General features: G+C 48.9%; 1 protein-coding gene across 1 annotated transcript in view; it reads right to left on the reverse strand.

The window, feature by feature from the left end:
• The window catches only part of GALNT17 (polypeptide N-acetylgalactosaminyltransferase 17), a 270,097-nt gene that overhangs the window by 10,693 nt on the left and 240,805 nt on the right, over positions 1-18,599 (reverse strand). The window contains exons 7-9 of the mRNA XM_009900481.2: positions 10,449-10,634; positions 5,004-5,141; positions 2,286-2,381 (exon numbers count right to left, since the gene is read on the reverse strand). Of these exons, the coding sequence (XP_009898783.1) occupies positions 2,286-2,381; positions 5,004-5,141; positions 10,449-10,634 (420 nt within the window). The remainder of the gene's footprint in view (positions 1-2,285; positions 2,382-5,003; positions 5,142-10,448; positions 10,635-18,599) is intronic.

The following is an 18,599-nucleotide window of genomic DNA, read 5'->3' on the forward strand; positions in this document are numbered from 1 at the left end:
TCTTTAACCTGGAGAAGAGCAGCCCAAAAGAGGACCTTCTCAAGGCTCAGAAAGGGTGGGGGGGCAAGAGGATGAGGCTTTTCAGTAGTGCCCAGGGACAGGGTAAGGGGAAACAGGCACAAACTGGAAGCCAGGAGGTTCCATCTGAACAGGAGGAGAATCTAGTTTGCTGTGAGGGCATCACAGTATCACCAAGGTTGGAAAAGACCTCGAGGATCATCGAGTCCAACCTGTCACCACAGACCTCACGACTAGACCATGGCACCAAGTGCCACATCCAATCTCATCTTGAACACCCCTCAGACAGGTTGTGGAGCCTCCTTTTCTGGAGAGATTTCAGCCCTGCTTGGACATTGCCATCCTGGGCAAGCTGCTGTGGGTGACCCTGCCTTAGCCTTTTTTTTTTAGGAGCCCAGTGTCAGGAGAGAAGTGAGGGGTTTTGGAGACCACATGAACCTTGAGCACCACCCTGTGCTTTCAGATGCTGAACAGCTCAGAAGGAATTGCAAGCCCCTGTGTTGTGGGTTTTTTTCAGTGTGTATATATATATATATATATATATATATATAAAACAAGTGAGCTATTTGAACAAAGTATTTACATTACTCTAATTATATTCCCAGCAATAAATTACAACACACAGCCCATTAATTAAACAGGAGCAGTGAAAGTCCAATTTCTTCTGTGTGCCTTTGCCCATGCTTTCTGCAAAAGGCTAATTTCAAAGCTTCTGCACTCACTGATAGCTACTTAAAGGGGGGGGGGAATAGGCATTTTCAAGCAGCTACACTAATTGCATGTATCACAAAACAAAGGAACTGCCAAGGACTGGCTCTCAGCTGCAGCAAGAAGGGACAATGCAGAGGTGGAAAAACCAAGAGAAACCTCTGCTGAGCTTATGCAACAACAAAGCCAAAGGGAGCTTCAGAACATGAGGCAGGTAACAAAACCATCATAGAATCAGAGAATCAATAAGATTGGAAAAGACCTCAAAGATCATCAAGTCCAACCTGTCACCCAACACCTCAGGACTATTAAACCATGGCTCCAAGTGCCACATCCAATCCCCTCTTGAACACCTCTAGGGAAGGTGACTCCACCACCTCCCTGGCCAGCACATTCCAATGGCTAACAGCTCTTTCTGGGAAGAACTTTCTCCTCACCTCCAGACTAAACTTCCCCTGGTGCAGCTTGAGACTGTATCCTCTTGTTCTGGTACTGGTTGCCTGGGAGAAGAATGAACCCCTTCCTGGCTACACCCTCCCTTCAGGTAGAGAAGCAAGAAGGTCTCCCCTGAGCCTCCTCTTCTCCAGGCTAAGCAACCCCAGCTCCCTCAGCCTCTTCTCACAGGGCTGTGCTCCAGATGCCTCCCCAGCCTTGTTGCCCTTCTCTGGACACCTTCCAGCATCTCAACATCTTTCCTAAACTGAGGAGCCCAGAACTGGACACAGGACTCAAGGTGTGGCCTAACCAGTGCTGAGTACATCCTCATGGGGAAGAGCTTCTTCCTAACATCCAATCTGAATCTACCCATTTCTAGTTTTGTTCCATTCCCCCCAGTCCTGTCCTATCCCTTATTCCCCTATCCTGTCCTATTGCCCCCAGTACCTATCCTGCTGGATAAGTAGGAGATCATAGATTCATAGAATTATAGCGTAACAGAATGATTTGGGTTGGAAAGGATCTTACAAGATCATCTAGTTCAACCCCCCTGCCATGAGCAGGGACAATTTCCACTAGACCATGTTGCTCAAAGCCATGTCCAACCTGGCTTTGAACACACCCATGGAGGAGGCATCCACAATTTCCCTAAAATTTAGGATAAGAAGTTATTGGACTGCTCCAAAACTTTTGGAGAAGCAAAAGGATTGCTAGAAAACTCTGGTACATCCCAGCCAAGCTGAAGTGGCTAATTATCACCCCATTAACAACCCACTGCTTGCTGTCTTTACCCTGTTGGTGCTGGGTGGAATGCTCTGCTTGTGTATGTCCTGCTCTGCTTAGCTGCTGTCTGCTTTCAGCATTCTTTACCCTCACCTGGAATATTTTCATGAATTATGCTTTATTTTTTGCTTGCAGCTTTGGCATGATTATGGTAACCCAGCAAATAGCTACCAAAAGGTAGCTGGGAAAATGCCCTTTGATAGCTGAAACACTTTCAACAAGAAGCTTGTGCCTTAGATGTCTCAGAGAGAAGCCAACACACAAGCTGCACATCCTTGCTCTGTCCCCTGCCCTTCCCAGTGCTCCCAGAAGAGGTGGTCCCAGCCAGAGCAGCTCCTCACCTGCGGTCCCCAGCCGTGGCATGGGTACAGTATTGCTGTGTGGTTCTCCTGTGGGCCCTGGTCAAGGCAGACGTCTTTGGCCTTGTTGTTTCGAAGCTGTAAGAAATACAAAGTGCAGAGTTATGTAGCTCTGTCTCTTTGAAGATAAGACACAAAGATAGGCAACCTTGTGGCCCTGCCTCATAGACTAGAGTAGACTAGACTAGACTAGACTAGAATAGAATAAACCAGGTTGGAAGAGGCATTCAAGATTATCAAGTCCAACCTATCATCCAACATCACCTAATCAACTAAACCGTGCAACCAAGCACCCTATCAAGTCTCCTAAACACCTCCAATGATGGTGACTCCACCACCTCCCCAGGCAGCATATTCCAAAGGCCAATCTCTCTCTCTGTGAAGAATTTCTTCCTAACATCCAGTCTGAACCTCCCCTGGCACAGCTTGAGACTGTGTCCTCTTGTTCTGGTACTGGTTGCCTGGGAGAAGAGACCAACCCTCACCTGGCTACAACCTCCCTTCAGGGAGTTGGAGAGAACAAGAAGGTCTCCCCTGAGCCTCCTCTTCTCCAGGCTAAGCAACCCCAGCTCCCTCAGCCTCTCCTCACAGGGCTGTGCTCCAGACCCCTCCCCAGCTTTCTTGCCCTTCTCTGGACACCTTCCAGCATCTCAACATCTTTCCTAAACTGAGGGGCCCAGAAATGGACACAGGACTCAAGGTGTGGCCTAACCAGTGCAGACTACAAGGGAACAATGACTTCCCTGCTCCTGCTGGCCACACTGTTCCTGATGCAGGCCAGGATGCCATTGGCCCTCTTGGCCACCTGGGCACACTGCAGGCTCCTGTTCAGCCTACCCTTAACCAGTGCCCCCAGGTCCCTCTCTGCCTGGCTGCTCTCAGCCACTCTGTCCCCAGCCTGTAGCACTGCCTTGGGTTGCTGTGGCCAATGTGCTGGACCTGGCACTTGGATGTGTTCCATCTCATACCGTTGGACTCTGCCCATCTGTCCAGCAAATATCAACCTTGTGGCCCTCTTTCTGCGGAGATTCAGGCTGTGCTTTGAATATTTGGTTCAGTTTTGGGCCCCTCACTACAAGAAGGATGTTGAGGGGCTGGAATGGCTCCAGCAAAGGACAGCTAAGCTGTCTGGAGAACAGGGCTGGTGAGGAGCAGCTGAAGGAACCAGGGGTGTTGAGTCTGGAGGAGGCTGAAGGGAGACCTCATTGCTCTCTACAACTCCCTGAAAAGAGGTTGGAGTGAGCTGGGGGTTGGTCTCTTCTCTCTAGCATCAGGTCATAGAACAAGGGGAAATGGCCTAAAATTATGCCAGGGGAGGTTTAGGTTGGAGATGAGGAAACATTTATTTCCTGCAAGATTGGTCAGGTACAGGAACAAGCTGCCCAGGGAGGTGGTGGAGTCCCCAACCCTGGAGGTGTTCAAGAGACCTGCGGCTATGGCACCTGGAGACATGGTTTAGTGGCCATGGTGGTATTGGGTTGATGGTTAGACTTGATGATCTTAGAGGTCTTTTCCAACCAAATCAGTTCTAGGATTCTGTGACAATAAAGTGCTGTGCAGTGATGTCCCCAGTCTCTGCTGCTAGAGAAGGAACAGATATGGTCCTGTCTCCCCAGGCACAAGCAGGCAGGGAAAGGTTTTGTGTGCCTCATGTTTGCTTTAAATCCAGAGCTTAATGCTGGCTGCTTTTATGTAATAATCACCATTCAAAACAGCCAACTTCCTTGAGCACAGTTTTCTTTGTATTTGGCCATGTGTGGTGGTAACAAACATATTTTTAGACTGCCACCAGTATGTTGCCAGGAGCCTGAAATCAAGGCAGAATTGCCTGTGTTTTATCAAAACCTCAGTGCTCGAACATTCTGCTAGCACAAGCCCCTCTGAATCACCACAGCAATGCAGGAGGAGAAACAGGGATGGCAAACCAGCCACCAAGTACCAAAAGACAGACTTCAGGTGGAGCATGGAAGTGCTAGGTTCATGCCACGAAGCCAAATGGCCACTGTAGCCCAGCCACCAGAATGCTGAGCTCTCCTCTCTCCAGGCTCCCCTCGTAGAGGAGTTGGACTTTTGGGGAGGTTTTAGCTTGAAGACATTAAGTAACTTTGATAAGAAATCTTTCTTAACATTAATGCCCATCTGGGGTGCTCAGGCTGTACTTCAAGGAGCCTTCTCAAGCTGCCACTCTTCCATGAGACCTACTGCAGCAGAGAATTATTAGCTCCCATTAATGCCTGGTTTTATATCCCCAGTACGGCCTCAAAACCAGCAGAGATTGAATTAAGCCTCCTTACTTTATCTCAGCCTTAAGCTGTTGTGACAACACACTGTATCCTACAGAGACCTTGTAAGGAATTAGGCTGAGCTTAAGTCAAAGGGTTTAAGAAGACAACTAGGTATTAAAAATATACATCCAGCCTCTTAATCCATGGAGTCAATGGGTAATAAAGATAATTTTTCTGTCAATTCAGTAAATAAGGCATTAAAATATCTTCCTCTATGTGGTCTCCAAGATGGGAAATTAATCCCCAAATAGGTTTTCAGCAGAAACTGTGAGCAGATTTGTGTGAGTTTATGTAATTACACACAAATAGCAGCTTTTGATTCGCCTTCCTCTCCTTTGAGGCTACTTCTCATCAGAGACTCACCAGCTGTAGATATTACCAGCCTGATCTAAGGGACTGCTCAGCCTTTAATTACCTCCCCATAAGCAATGGTGTTGTTGTATCTTCTCATTTCTGGATAAACATGGTCCAGGTACCACTGGAAATTCTTACACTTCAAGCTCTTCCTTAATGCTTTCCTCTCGGAAACATCCCCGATGTCAATACCTGGGTTCTGGAAAAAACAGAGACACAGCACAGCACTGAATCACTCTCCAGAAGGTTGTTGAAGAACATATTTCACTGAGGTCTGAGATCACTCCCAAGCTGCCTGGAAACTGCCAACAGCTGAGTAACTCCAATGAGAGGCCGTGCCAGGGGACCGTTAGCATGTGGGTCCAAACTGAAATCGTCCTCACGGAAGTCAGAAGGAAATCTTGAGCTTCACAGCCACACTGAGGAGGAGACACATCCTTCTCTCACAGGCTTTGAAGGCCTTTTTGCAGTGGTCACTGGAGTGATTCACAGGGTTTGAGTTGGAAGGGACATTAATGATCAGCTAGTTCCAAACCCCCGGCCATAGGCAGGGACACCTTCCACCAGCCCAGGTTGCTCAAGGCCTCATCCAGCCTGGCTTTGAAAGCCTCCAGGGAGGGGGCAGCCTGTTGCAGTGTCTCACCACCCTCACTCCACAAAGACCTTCCTAATCTCCATTTTACATCTGCCTTTGTTGAGCTTCAATCTATTCCTCCTCATCCTATCACTACAAGCCCTTGTAAAAAGTCCTTTCCCAGCTTTCTTGTAGCCCCTTTCAGGTACTGAAAAGCCACTACAAGGTCTCCCCAGAGCTTTCTTTGCTCCAGGCTGAACAATTGGACATGTTTTGGTTCTGAGAGGTCATTTGGAAAAGAGAACTCAGATGGAGGAGAAAAGGTTTTGAAGCAAGCAAGAAAAGTGCAGTGAAACAGAGGTGAATCTTCTCACAGCTTGCCCTGGGTTTTGGGTCCATCTGAGAGAAGTTGAGTCCTGTCAACAAGCACAACAGCAAAGTGTTTGTACAAGATCTCACCTCCCTTTTAGCTATTGATGTACAGGACTTCCAGAGGAGCTTAACACCAAATGGACTTGAGGGTTTGAAAGATGGTGATGTGTTGAATCCTGGAAGTGCAAACCCCTGTCTGTGCACTGAGCATCAAAACCTTTCCCTTTACACACCATGAGTGTGTGACCCTACCAAGATGCTACACGGAGGGCAGCACATTTAAAAGATATGAAATAAAGGAGCCGGGGGGGGGGGGGGGAGAAGAAAAGGGGGGAAAAAAACCACCAGAGAAGTGTAAGATTCAGATATAATAGAGGCAGAGAGCCAAGAATAAAGGATCAAAATTACAGAAGAGAACTTCAGTCTGAACCTCTAGAAAAACCTCTTGACGATTTGGACAATTACACGGTGAAATAGTCTCCCTGGAGACACAGAGGAACCCCACTGCTTGAGCTGCTTTAAAAGCAGACAAAGCCACGATATTTGTCCTGAAGGAATAATCTTCCAGGAGCCAGCAGCAGGGGCTGGAGAGCTGCTCCCCCTTACCCTTTTGTTCCATCACAGAGCTTGGGCAACTAATTCAGCAGCCAGGTGAAGGAACCCAAAGGTTCACCGCAGCCCCATTTGCAGGTGCCTGGGTTTCTCCTTTGTTTTAGCTTCCTGCTCTTGTCTTTTGCAGTGATCATTAAAGGAGAGCTGGGAAAGCAATTTTCCATTACAATGCTTGTAATGATCTTCTAATGAATTATTCACTGCTTTAGAGAAGACACCGGTTTTGAGTGTGTGACTGGTAGCTCATAGGTAAAAATAAAGATGATTCAGTGTGGATAGGTAGGACAGGCTGCAATCTGAGTGGGCGAGATGGGATGCAAAGCAAAGCAGGACCACAAGCCAGGCAGCACCTGAAATACTCAGTGCAGGGCGTTTGGCTTGGGTTTGAATATAGCAACGTGGCAAAGGAATTCAGTACATATCCATAACCCCCTGCACACCACCACCTGTCATACTAGGCTCCTCTAAAATTAAACCCTCATTTTACTGCTAGGATCTATATAAAAACCTCAAATTGGCTTTAGGGTGACCCAGATCCGTTTCCCCAGACCCACCCACCCTGTGCTGATTCGGGTGGTGCTGCCTTTTCCAAGCCATACAGGACCTGGGGCTTCTGATGAACTTTCAGCTCTTTTTCCTGCACTCCAAAGCTGTAGCTGAGCAGGAGTAGGGTGGCTCGTCTCTAAAAAGAAAAAGAATCAGCCCAGGGACTGGGGCTGAACCCGCAGTAATTTACGGTCTCTGCCTACGGGCATCTGGATCTTGCAACCAGTATTTAAGAGAGCTCTGAAATCACTCGGTCCTGAAGGCAGCTCACTGCTTCTCCAAAGGCTTGGAGTGGTGCCTGTCACAGACAGTGCCCTCCTGCAGCTTGCTGGGTAAACAAGATTTCCTTCCATCTCTATTCATTTATTTCTCAGTAATGAACTAATCCAGGAGTCCCCAGCAGCCCCAGGATGACAAACAGGCAGCGCCGGCAGCTCATCGACCCTTCCCAGGTACCTGTTGTTCTCTACTGCAGTACAAAGTCCCAGCTACCGTGGCTCTAAAGGCCAGGAACTCTCCCCAGGTGCAACCTTTCCTCTGACAGCAGCAGCAGCAGCTCATGTTTCGATGTTTTCACGTCTTTCAGAGTGCCCCAGAGCACCGCACTGACAGCTGGGGAGGCTGCTGCAGCAGCACCGGGACCGCTGCGGCAGATCCTTGCAGGGCTCTGAGCTGCAAGGTGCCAGAAGTTCATCTTTATTTTTAGCACCAAAAGAGTGGCTGTAAATAACTGCTTACAGAATTGCAGAGTCCCAACGTGCTGGGGATTGAAAGGGACCTCTGGGGATCATCTAGTCCAACTCCCTACTAAAAGAGGCTCACCCACAGCAGGTTGCCCACGATCAAAATGTCCAGGTTTGGAATCTTTCCAGATGAGGAGACTCCATAGCCCCTCTGGGCAGCCTGCTCCTGGGCTCCAGCACCCTCACACCAAAGATGCTTGTCCTCCTCTTCAGATGGAACCTGCTGGGTTCCAGTTTGTGCCCATTTCCCTTTGTGCTGTCACTGGCCACCACTGAAAGAGTCTGGCCCCATCCTCTTGACCCCTGCCCTTTAGCTATGGGTCAGCAGATCTCCTCTCAGGCTGCCCTTCTCCAGGCTCAACAGTCCCAGGGCTCTCAGCCTTTCATCCTCACAGATGTTCCAGTCCTTTCATTATCATCACAGCCTCCACTGGACTCTGTGCAGTAGTTCTCTGTCTCTCTTGAACAGGGGAGGCCAGAACTGGGGCCATGACTACAGATGTGGCCTCCAGAGTAGAGAGAGAGGAGAACATTCTGGTCACACTCTTCTTAATGCACTGACATGGAGTCTGGCCACTTGTGTCAACTGTTTTTCCTCTCAAATGGTGTGCATGTCAGGAGGTGCTCTGCAGGGCACCACAAATCCTCATGCCACTCATAGTCTGCACAGCATTATTGCCTCCTCCTCCCCAACACCCCTTCTTGGATCTCAAGCAGCACCCTTAGACCCACATGAAGTTCTCCTAGAGCCTGCAGAGCTTGATGTAGAACTGCAGGGAATCACCCGAAGGAGTCACCATGCAGGATAAGTCCCTTGTGTATGGTCAGCTTGTCTTGCTGGTGGGACTCCATGGTTTTCCAAAGGTGCCCCTTGCTGCACCATGGCAAGATTTACATGAAAAGCAATGCCTTAGATGTAAGAAAATCTAATCAGTTCTGTGCAGGAAGAACTATAACCACCAAGACTACTTACAGAGAGTGTTTCTGGAGCAACTGCATGTGGTGCTGCTGGGAGGGGATCTCCTTCTGTGAGTCATCAACCTCCATTTACATCCAAACATGGTTTATAAGAGCCGATGGCCTCAACTTTCCCAGTGCTGGGAAAGGACCTGGGTGAATAGCCCAGGCACCTGGACCACACCATCCACGGTGACCTCAGGGCAGTGGCAGTGTCTGTGAGGTGGGAAACCCAAGTTGTGCAGCATGTGACACACCTCTGAAGCTTGAGGAGGGCAGATTTAGACTGGAGATTAGGAAAAACTTCTTTAGAGTGAGGGTGGTGAGACACTGGAACAGGTTGCCCGGGGAAGTCGTGGATGCCCCCTCCCTGGAGGTGTTCAAGGCCAGGTTGGATGAGGCCTTAATTAACCTGGGCTAATGGAAGTGCCTCTGCCCATGGTGGGGGGAATTGGATCCAGATGATCTTTAAGGTCCCTTCCAACCCAAACCATTGTATGAATCTGCCCAAGCCACAACAAAACACCTCAGGCACTAATGAAGCTGATATTAATAACCTCCTGCCAACCGACTTTACAGACAGACTCCATCTGCAGAGAAGTGACATGACATAAACTCCTGCTGTGTAAACACTCAGTGGGGAGATAAACACTGCAAAACAGGTTGGATTTTTAGAAATGAAAAGAAAAAGGCTGCTGTGAGCAGCAGGAGCTCCTCCAAAGCCTGTAGGTTTTGCAGCACCTCCATCACAGCTGAGGGAGCTCTGTGGGGATGTGACTCAGGGTAGTTAAGGCTCTTCCTCACCTAGGGGCACCAAATGTTTTATAATGCTTAAGTTTTTAATCCACTAAATCAGATCTCTTGGGAGGAGAGGCTGAGAGACCTGAGGCCTTTTAGCCTGGAGGACAGCAGACCAAGATGGGATCTTCTCAATGCATATAAATATCTACAAGGTGAAGGTCATGAGGATGGGGCTAGGCCCTTTTCAGTGGTACCCAGTGATGGGACAAGGGACAATGGGCACAAACTAGAACATAGGAGGTTTCACTCAAGGAAAAATTTCTTTACCTTCCTGTGATGGTGTCAGAACACTTGCAGCAGGGTGCTCAGAGAGGTGATGGTGTCTCCTTCTCTGGAGACTTTCAAACCCCACTTGGACACATTCCTGTGCAACCTGATGTAGGTGAACCTGCTTTAGCAAAGGGAGGTTGGACTAGGTGATCTCACCTGGACATATTCAAGGTAAGGCTGAACGAGGCCCTGGGCAACCTGGTCTTGTTGGGGATGTCCCTGCTAACTGCAGGGTGGTTGGACTGGATGACCTTTGGAGGTCCCTTCTGGCCTGGACCATTCTATGATTCTATGATCTCCAGAGGTCCCTTCCAAAGCACACCACTGTGTGCAAAGTGAAGACCCTGTGATAGGACAAGAGGTAATGGATATAAACTACAGCACAGGAAGTTCCACCTCAACATGAGGAGGAACTTCTTCACTGTGAAGGTCATGGAGCCCTGGAACAGGCTGCCCAGAGGGGTTGTGGAGGCTCCTTCTCTGAAGACTTTCAAGCCCCATCTGGATGCATTCCTGTGTGACCTACACTAGGTTCCATGGTCCTGCTGTGGACTTGATGACCTCTGGATGCCCCTTCCAACCCCCAGCATCCTGTGATCCTGTGACTCAGGGTGGGGTGCAAGGGCCATACCTCCAGTGGCAGGTTCCAGGCGATGTAGACGTGCCATTTGTAGTCATCCATCCACACCTCGGCCACCCGCAGCGCGTTGCGCTTGGTGTAGAACCCAATGTTGTTGTTGTAGGGCTTCTTCTTGCGCTCGATGTGAGCCACTCTGGAGCAGGGCAGCACCTCCATGCTGCCCCCACACAGCCACACCTGCAACACAACCACATGACAGAGCCATCAGCACAGGGCTCTGCTGAGGCCATGCCTTCGAAGGGTCCCTGTGTAAAGTAAAAAGAAAGAAGTGGTGTGGGGGGTTGAGGCGTCTCAGAGCGTCACACCTTGAGTCCTGTGTTCACTTCTGGGACCCTCAGGTTAAGATGTTGAGTTGCTGGAAGGTGTCCAGAGAAGGGCAAGAAAGCTGGGGAGGGGTCTGGAGCACAGCCCTGGGAGGAGAGGCTGAGGGAGCTGGGGTTGCTTAGCCTGGAGAGGAGGAGGCTCAGGGAAGACCTTTTTGCTCTCTCCAACTCCCTGAAGGGAGGTTGTAGCCAGGTGGGGGTTGGTCTCTTCTCCCAGGCAACCAGCACCAGAACAAGAGGACACAGTCTCAAGCTGTGCCAGGGGAGGTTTAGGCTGGAGGTTAGGAGGAAATTCTTCACAGAGAGAGTGATTGGCCATTGGAATGGGTTGCCCGGGGAGGTGGTGGAGTCCCCATCCCTGGAGGTGTTTAGGAGGAGACTTTATGGGGTGCTTGGTGCCATGGGTTAGTTGATCAGATGGTGTTGGGTGGTAGGTTGGACTTGATGATCTCAAAGGTCTCTTCCAACCTGGTCTGGTCTATTCTATTCTATTCTATTCTATTCTATTCTATTCTATTCTATTCTATTCTATTCCATTCCATTCCATTCCATTCCATTCCTATTCTATTCTATTCTATTCTATTCTATTCTATTCTATTCTATTCTATTCCATTCCATTCCATTCCATTCCATTCCATTCCATTCTACTCTATTCCAGCAAGCAAGTGAGGATCAGGCACTGAGCTTGCACTGATGTTGCTACCAACTAACAAGTATTAGCGACCGGAACAGCTGAAACAGTTGCCAAGGGCCTCCTCCTGCAGAAGGGATGACTCAGTCAAACATATGGCAGGGACAGATTTCTCCCACTTGAAAACATTTGTTCATTAATTTTTTTTTTTTTTCTTTCCCAGGCTGTTAAAAAAATAAGTCCACCTAAAAAAGAAAGAAAAATAAACCTCCTTAAATCACAGCTTGCAAGTTAATAAAGCCTTCTGAGATCTCCTTTCTGTCACATGGAAAGGGAATTGGCAGATGGACTCACAATAATACCTGAGGTCTTCCCTCCCTCTTTGTCTTCACTGCTGAAGTTATTGATCTTCAATCAAAGGCACGTACCCAGGGCACACCAGGCACTGGGCAAGCGTTCCAAGCACATATGCCAAACAGACCTAATAAGCCCAGCCTCTCCTCTCCTGCAGTCTGCTCTGCATTATCATTTTGCACAGTTGTTATAACACCCAAGCGGCTCTGGGAGCTCTTCCAGGCTCACCACCTTTTATCCCATCTGCGCTCCCCCAAATGGTCCTGACCCCCTCGGTCCTCCCTCCCAGCGCTGGCAGCTGCCCTTCTGCTTCTCTAAGCTCTGGGTTTCGCCCACCCAAACGTGGGACACGTGCCCAGCCCCAGCCCAGGTGACTCAAGTCTGAGGGGTGGGTGTCAAGTGGAGAGGGCCACGCTCTGTTTGGTGTGTGGACTGATAAGACAAGAAACAATAGGTTCGAGCTTGAACAGAGAAGATTTCACCTCAACATGAGGAGGAACTTCTTTACAGTGTGGGTGACAGAGCCCTGGAGCAGGCTGCCCAGAGAGGTTGTGGAATCTCCTTCTCTGGAGACTTTCTAAACCCACCTGGATGTATTCCTGTGCAGACTACCATGGTTGATCCTGCTTTGGCAGGGGGATTGGACTCAATGATCTCTGGAGGTCCCTTCTAACCTCTAATGCACTGTGTGAAGTGAGGAGCAGTACAGCAGAAGACAGCTTCCCCTGGCCTAATCCTGCTAGTCCTGCTGTTCTCAGATGGCTGCAGAACATGAGTAGCCCACATCAGAAGCCACCTCAGAGCCCCTTTTGGTTAACTGGTACATATCCATGTAGCAAAACACATTCCCATCACACAGCCACAGAATCCCAGCATGGTGGGGCTTGAAAGGGACTCTTGGAGATCATCTTGTCTAGCCCCAACTGCCAGAGCAGGTTCGACCTGGTCAATAGGTTGACCAGGATCACAATGTCCAGGTGGGTTTGGAATTTCTCCAGAGAAGGAGACTCTCCTTTTTTCTCCTGTTGTGCTGTCTGGCCTGGTTTTACACATTGGCCACAACAACCCCAAGCAGTGCTACAGGCTGGGGTCAGAGTGGCTGGAGAGCAGCCAGGCAGAAAGGGACCTGGGGGTACTGGTTGATAGTGTGCTGAACATGAGCCAGCAGCATGCCCAGGGGGCCAAGAAGGCCAATGGCATCCTGACCTGCATCAGCAAAAGCGTGGCCAGCAGGAGCAGGGAGGTCATTGTGCCCTGTGCTCAGAGCTGATCACCAAGGCAAGTGTCATGACCTTGTCCAGCCTCAACCACACTCGCCTCTGGCCAGCAAAGTCCACTGCATCCGCTTGAAGTTTTGCAAGAGGCCACATGCTAGCAAAGCAATTAAGAAGTGAACAAGGTAGTTCTAAAGAAAATCATGGATAATTTTTAGAGGAATATTCCCAAGGCAACAGTCTGGCAGAAACTGCCTCTGTTTCTTGCCTGCTCAAGGCTTTAGTTGCTCAAGGTCTCGGTGACAGGTTGGACTTGATGACCTTTGAGGTCTCTTCCAACCTTGGTGATTCTGTGATTCTGTGCAGCTGCACCATCTTCCTCCTGTGCTTTGGTGAAATAATTCACCTGGCTTTATGCTAGGTGAAATAATTCACCTGGCTTTTTCCTAGAGTTCTGGAATTTTCTGTCCAAATTATCTTGAAATGCACCCAGTGTAATGACCTGAGAGACAAAGAGTGCTGGGCATTGTGCAGAGGAGATGCAGCCACAAGCCAGTTCCAGAGAGATCAATTAAAATGCAATTCAAAAGAGGCACGTCTGCAAGGAGAGAGCATCTTCTGCCTCCTAAAGAAAGCCTCCATTTCCATCAGAAATGAAAAGAAAAGCTGGTTTCACAAATGCAATTCAAAAGAGGCACATCTGCAAGGAAAGAGCATCTTCTGCCTCCTAAAGAAAGCCTCCATTGTCATTATAAATTCAAAAAATATATGGTTTCACAAGGCTTTAATAAACATTTCTGCTGGTAACAAGGAGAGGAAAGAGATTTGCCCCTGTACTCTGCACTGGTTAGGCCACACCTTGAGTACTGTGTTCAGTTTTGGGCTCCTCAGTTTAAGAAGGATATTGAGAGACTTGAACATGTCCAGAGAAGGGCAACAAGGCTGGGGAGAGGTCTGGAGCACAGCCCTGTGAGGAGAGGCTGAGGGAGCTGGGGTTGCTGAGCCTGGAGAAGAGGAGGCTCAGGGGAGACCTTCTTGCTCTCTACAACTACCTGGAAAGTGGTTGTAACCACATGGGGGTTGGTCTCTTCTCTCAAGCAACCAGCACCAGAACAAGAGGACACAGTCTCAAGCTGTACCAGGGGAGGTTTAGGCTGGAGGTGAGGAGAAAGTTCTTCCCAGAAAGAGTAATTGGCCACTGGAATGTGCTGCCCAGGGAGATGGTGGAGTCACCATCTCTGGAGCTGTTCCAAAAAGGCTTGGATGTGGCACTTGGAGCCATGGTTTAGTTGTCAGGAGGTTTTAGGTATTAGGTACTAGGTTGGACTTGATCTCTGAGGTCTTTTCCAACCTTGTTGATTCTCTAATTCTATAGGAAAGGGCCAAGTGCACAGAATGACAGAATGGTAGGGGTAGGAAGTGACCTCTGGAGATCATCTAGTCCAACCCACTGCCACAGCAGGTTCACCTAGAGCAGGTTGCACAGGATGGTGTCCAGATGGGTTTTGAATGACTCCAGAGAAGATGGAGACTCCCTCACCTCTCTGGGTAGCCTGCTCCAGTGCTCTACCACTCTAAGACCAAAGAAGTTCCTTCTCACATTTAGAAAGAAATCAGTTCAAGTTTGTGCCCATTACCTCTTGTTCTGTCACTGGCCACTTCTGACAAAAGACTGAAAAGGTTGCACCTGGCATCACTGTCCTCACTGTACAGAGGAGTAAACCAAGGCCCTAGGAAGCCATTGCTTGTTCCCATGTGGTCTGGAAAGGACTTTCTGTCCCTGCTGACATCCAGAAATGCATTTGAACATGTCTACAGGTGACAATACAGGGGCTGCAATACAGGAGACATCCTCCGTGGCCATGAAGCCCCACATGGTCAGCATGGTGCTTTATCTTTACAACATCCACGTCTGTGGAGCCCAGAGAAAGGCTTCACATTTTATTCTCTTGGTGCCAATGTGAGATGAGCTGCAAGACACTGCATGCAAAAGCTCTCAGCAGGCCTCCATGCCCTCAGCAAGTCATAACCTTGCTGATGTTTGATGTCCCAGCCAGCAGCAACTTCACCCCTGTGGCACTCAGACCTTCTGAGGGCAGAAGGTTGTTTGGGAACCTTCACTTATATCCCTACTGATGAGCCAAATTGTCCCATCAAAGACCTTTAACAGATAAACTGCCTTCCTATTAAGTAGTTTTTTAACCTCCCTAGCAAATAAACCTCCATCCCCTTAAGACACACTGTTCACTGGAACTAAGAGGACAATCAGTCCAGCATTCTGCTTCTGCTAATTCCTTGAAGAATTATCTCTTAGTAGATGGGCAATCAAGAGCCAGCACAACACTAAGACCAATCAGAAAAACAAAGCACTGTCCAATTAATTCATGTTTAGCCTATTTAACAAGCCAAGAGGCTTTTCTGGTGCTTCTTGCAGAGGATGAGACCACTCTCACTTGATTTTTCTCAGAGCAGCATGGCTGGTGTGTTGAAAGACTCAAGGTAGGGTAGGTAACACAGCAGGTTAAGAATGATGAGCGAGTCTCAAGTTTCTCCCTTGTTTTCTGACATTCCAATTTCAACACATCTATTAGCTTGCCACTCATCCACCCATAAAGAGGCACAGAGTTAAAAATAGAAACATTCCCCTCCAGTAAATGACAGTGACTCAGTAGCTTCTCCATCAGTCTACACACACAGGAGTCACCAAACACGTGGAGAGATGCTGGGGTTTATAAATAACCAGCTAACACTGAAATCCAGGGGAAGACAGCCCAGAGAAACAAACAGAAACCAAGTCCATCACCCAGGGAGCATGGAATTACAGAATGGTAGGGGCAGGAAGGGACCATTGGAGGTAAGTCCAAACCCTCTGCTAAAGACAGTTCAACAGAGAGCTGTGAGGATGACTGGGGGACTTGAACATCTCTCATGTGAAGAATGACTGGAGGATCTGGGGCTGTTTAGGCTGAAGAGGAGAAGGCTGAGAGGGGATCTTCCCAGTGTCTATAAATGATGATGAAGATGCCAGCCTCTTTTCAGTGGAGCCCAGGGATAGGACAAGGAACAATGAGTACCAGCTGGAACACAGGAGGTTCCACCTCAACACAAGGAGACACGCCAGGGCTGCTGGAGCTCTGGAGCAGGCTGCCCAGAGGGGTTGTGGAGCCTCCTTCTTTGGAGACATTCAAAACCCACATGGATGTGTTCCTGTGTGACCTGCCCTTTGCAGCAGGATTGGACTCTATGGTCTCTGGAGATTCCCTTTCAATCCCTGTGATTCTGTGAACAGGAGGAGAAAATCTTTGGTGTGAGGGTGCTGGAGCCCTGGTGTAGGCTGCCCAGGGAGATTGGGGAGTCTCCTTCTCTGGGGAGATTCCAAACCCTCGTGGGCATTGTGATCCTGGGCAACCTGCTGTGGGTGCCCCAGCTTTAGAAGGGAGGTTGGATTAGATGATCCCCAGAGGTCCCTTCCAACCCCCAGCATTCTGTGACACACAGAGGACAAGGCACAACCACAGCTCTAGTGAAAGAACAGGAACAGATACAAACTCTGGAAACAGAGCTGCCATGCATATAAAGTAAGAAAACCTTCTCCCCAGTCTTCTGCAAGCAGTCCTTGCTATGCCATGGTGCCCAGTGGCGGGGAAGCAGAAGAGAAAATTATTAACTCAAGAAGAACAGTTCCATCAGAAAGCACTGAGGCAGGGGCAGCTTCCCCTGGGATGTCAGAGCAGCTCATACATCCTGCTCCTCCTTCCGTGGCTGCCAGCCCTACCAGGGAATTCAGGCTCACTATCTGCTCCTGGCACACTGAAAGTCAACACCACAAAAAGAGAGAAGGACTTCTGCAAGAGCACAGGCAGAACTGGGGCTGTCCAGGGAGGTGGTTGAGGCCCCATCCCTGGAGGTGTTTAAGCCCAGGCTGGATGAGGCTCTGGGCAGCCTGATCTAGTGTGAGGTGTCCCTGCCCATGGCAGGGGGGTTGGAACTAGCTGATCCTTGTGGTCCCTTCCAACCCTGACTGATTCTATGGTTCTATGATCCTGGCTGCTTCCTAATATATTTCTGTGCTGGCCCCTCCTCCCTGGGATATCAGGAATAATAACAATTACCTGAACAAACCAAGAAAGGACAGTGACTACCTTGGGTCCTGGACACGGTGTTCTAGCCGGAGCGCGGCGTGACATCTCTGATGAGCACTGACAGCTCCCATTAAAGGCTCCTGACTTTAGCTGCTCATAACTTTGCCAAATTTTAACTATTCAGACTGAAATATATCCTGGAACAGCTCGAGCCTGCCTGCAGTTAATGCAAAGAGACATCATGTCTAATGGTGTCAAGATGAGTCTGCGAGGTAAACTTTTCATCTCTGGATGCATTGTGGCAGAAGAAGACAGGGGGGAATCTCCCCCCTGTTCCTCACTTTCATTACACAAACTCCAGGCTTTTTCAGCTGATAACTTCATTTCTAAGGCGATTAACAAATCCATGCCTTAATTAGCAATAGATTTCCCATTTAACAGCTTTGCCTTATCTGTGTGTGTGTGTGTGTGTGTGTGTGTCCCTTCTTCTTTTAAAAGTAACTTCCAAAGTTGAGGGAAAAACACAATTACCCAGGGCAACTGCAATAATAAGGAATGTATCAGAACAAAGGCCTGAATAATAAAACTGAGAAACAGCCAAAAAAATAAAGGCAAAGACATAATAATGTCTCCACATGCTCCCTCAGACAGTTTGGAGAGACAGTATCTCATCAAATTATTCCTTTTGTCAGAAGGAGCAACACACCCAGACACATTCCCAGCTGAAGCAGTTTCTATCCTTTCTGAGCTTGCTTTGGTTGTGCTCCATCCCATGTCCACACAGGACACCATGAGAAAATGTCCCCAGGGCCAAGCTTCTGCTGCCACTTCACAGAATCACAGAATCATTAAGGTTGGGTAAGATCTCTAAGATCAACTCCAACTGCCAACCCAACACCACCATTCCCATGAAATCATGTCCCCAGCTGCCATGTCTACGTATTTTTTGAGCTCCTCCAGGGGTGGTGACTCCACCACCTCCCTGGGCAGCCTGTTCCAATGCCTGACCACTCTTTCAGGAAAGAAATTTTTCCTAATCTCTGACCTAAACCTCTCCTGGTGCAATTTTAGGCCATTTCCTCTCTTCCTATTGCTTGTTACTTAGGAGAAGAGACCAACACCCACCTGGCTCCAACCTCATTTCAGGGAGCTGTAGGGAGCCAGGAGGTCTCCCTTGAGCCTCCTTTTCTTCAGGCTGAACAACCCCAGTTCCTTTAGCAGCTCCTCAGAAGATCTGTTCTCCAGCTTCATTGTCCTTCCCTGGATCCACTCCAGCCCCTCAATGTCCTTCTTGTAGTGACAGACCCAAAACTGAATCCAGTACTCAAGGTGCGGCCGCACCAGTGCCGAGTACAGAGGGACAATCACTTCCTGCATAAAGCTCATGGTTTGGCACTTACAAGTACAACTTCCCTGGCATTTTCTCCCCTCACATTTTATCTTCATGGATGATACCACTTTGGATAGGTTCCTGTCTTGTCTAGTGCCAGACCAATACCAGAAACGTCCAGGTTGTGCAGTGTCCAAATGCCTTCCCT

The sequence above is a fragment of the Dryobates pubescens genome, chromosome 13 (genome assembly GCF_014839835.1).
Source record: "Dryobates pubescens isolate bDryPub1 chromosome 13, bDryPub1.pri, whole genome shotgun sequence".
Classification (NCBI taxonomy): Eukaryota; Metazoa; Chordata; class Aves; order Piciformes; family Picidae; genus Dryobates; species Dryobates pubescens.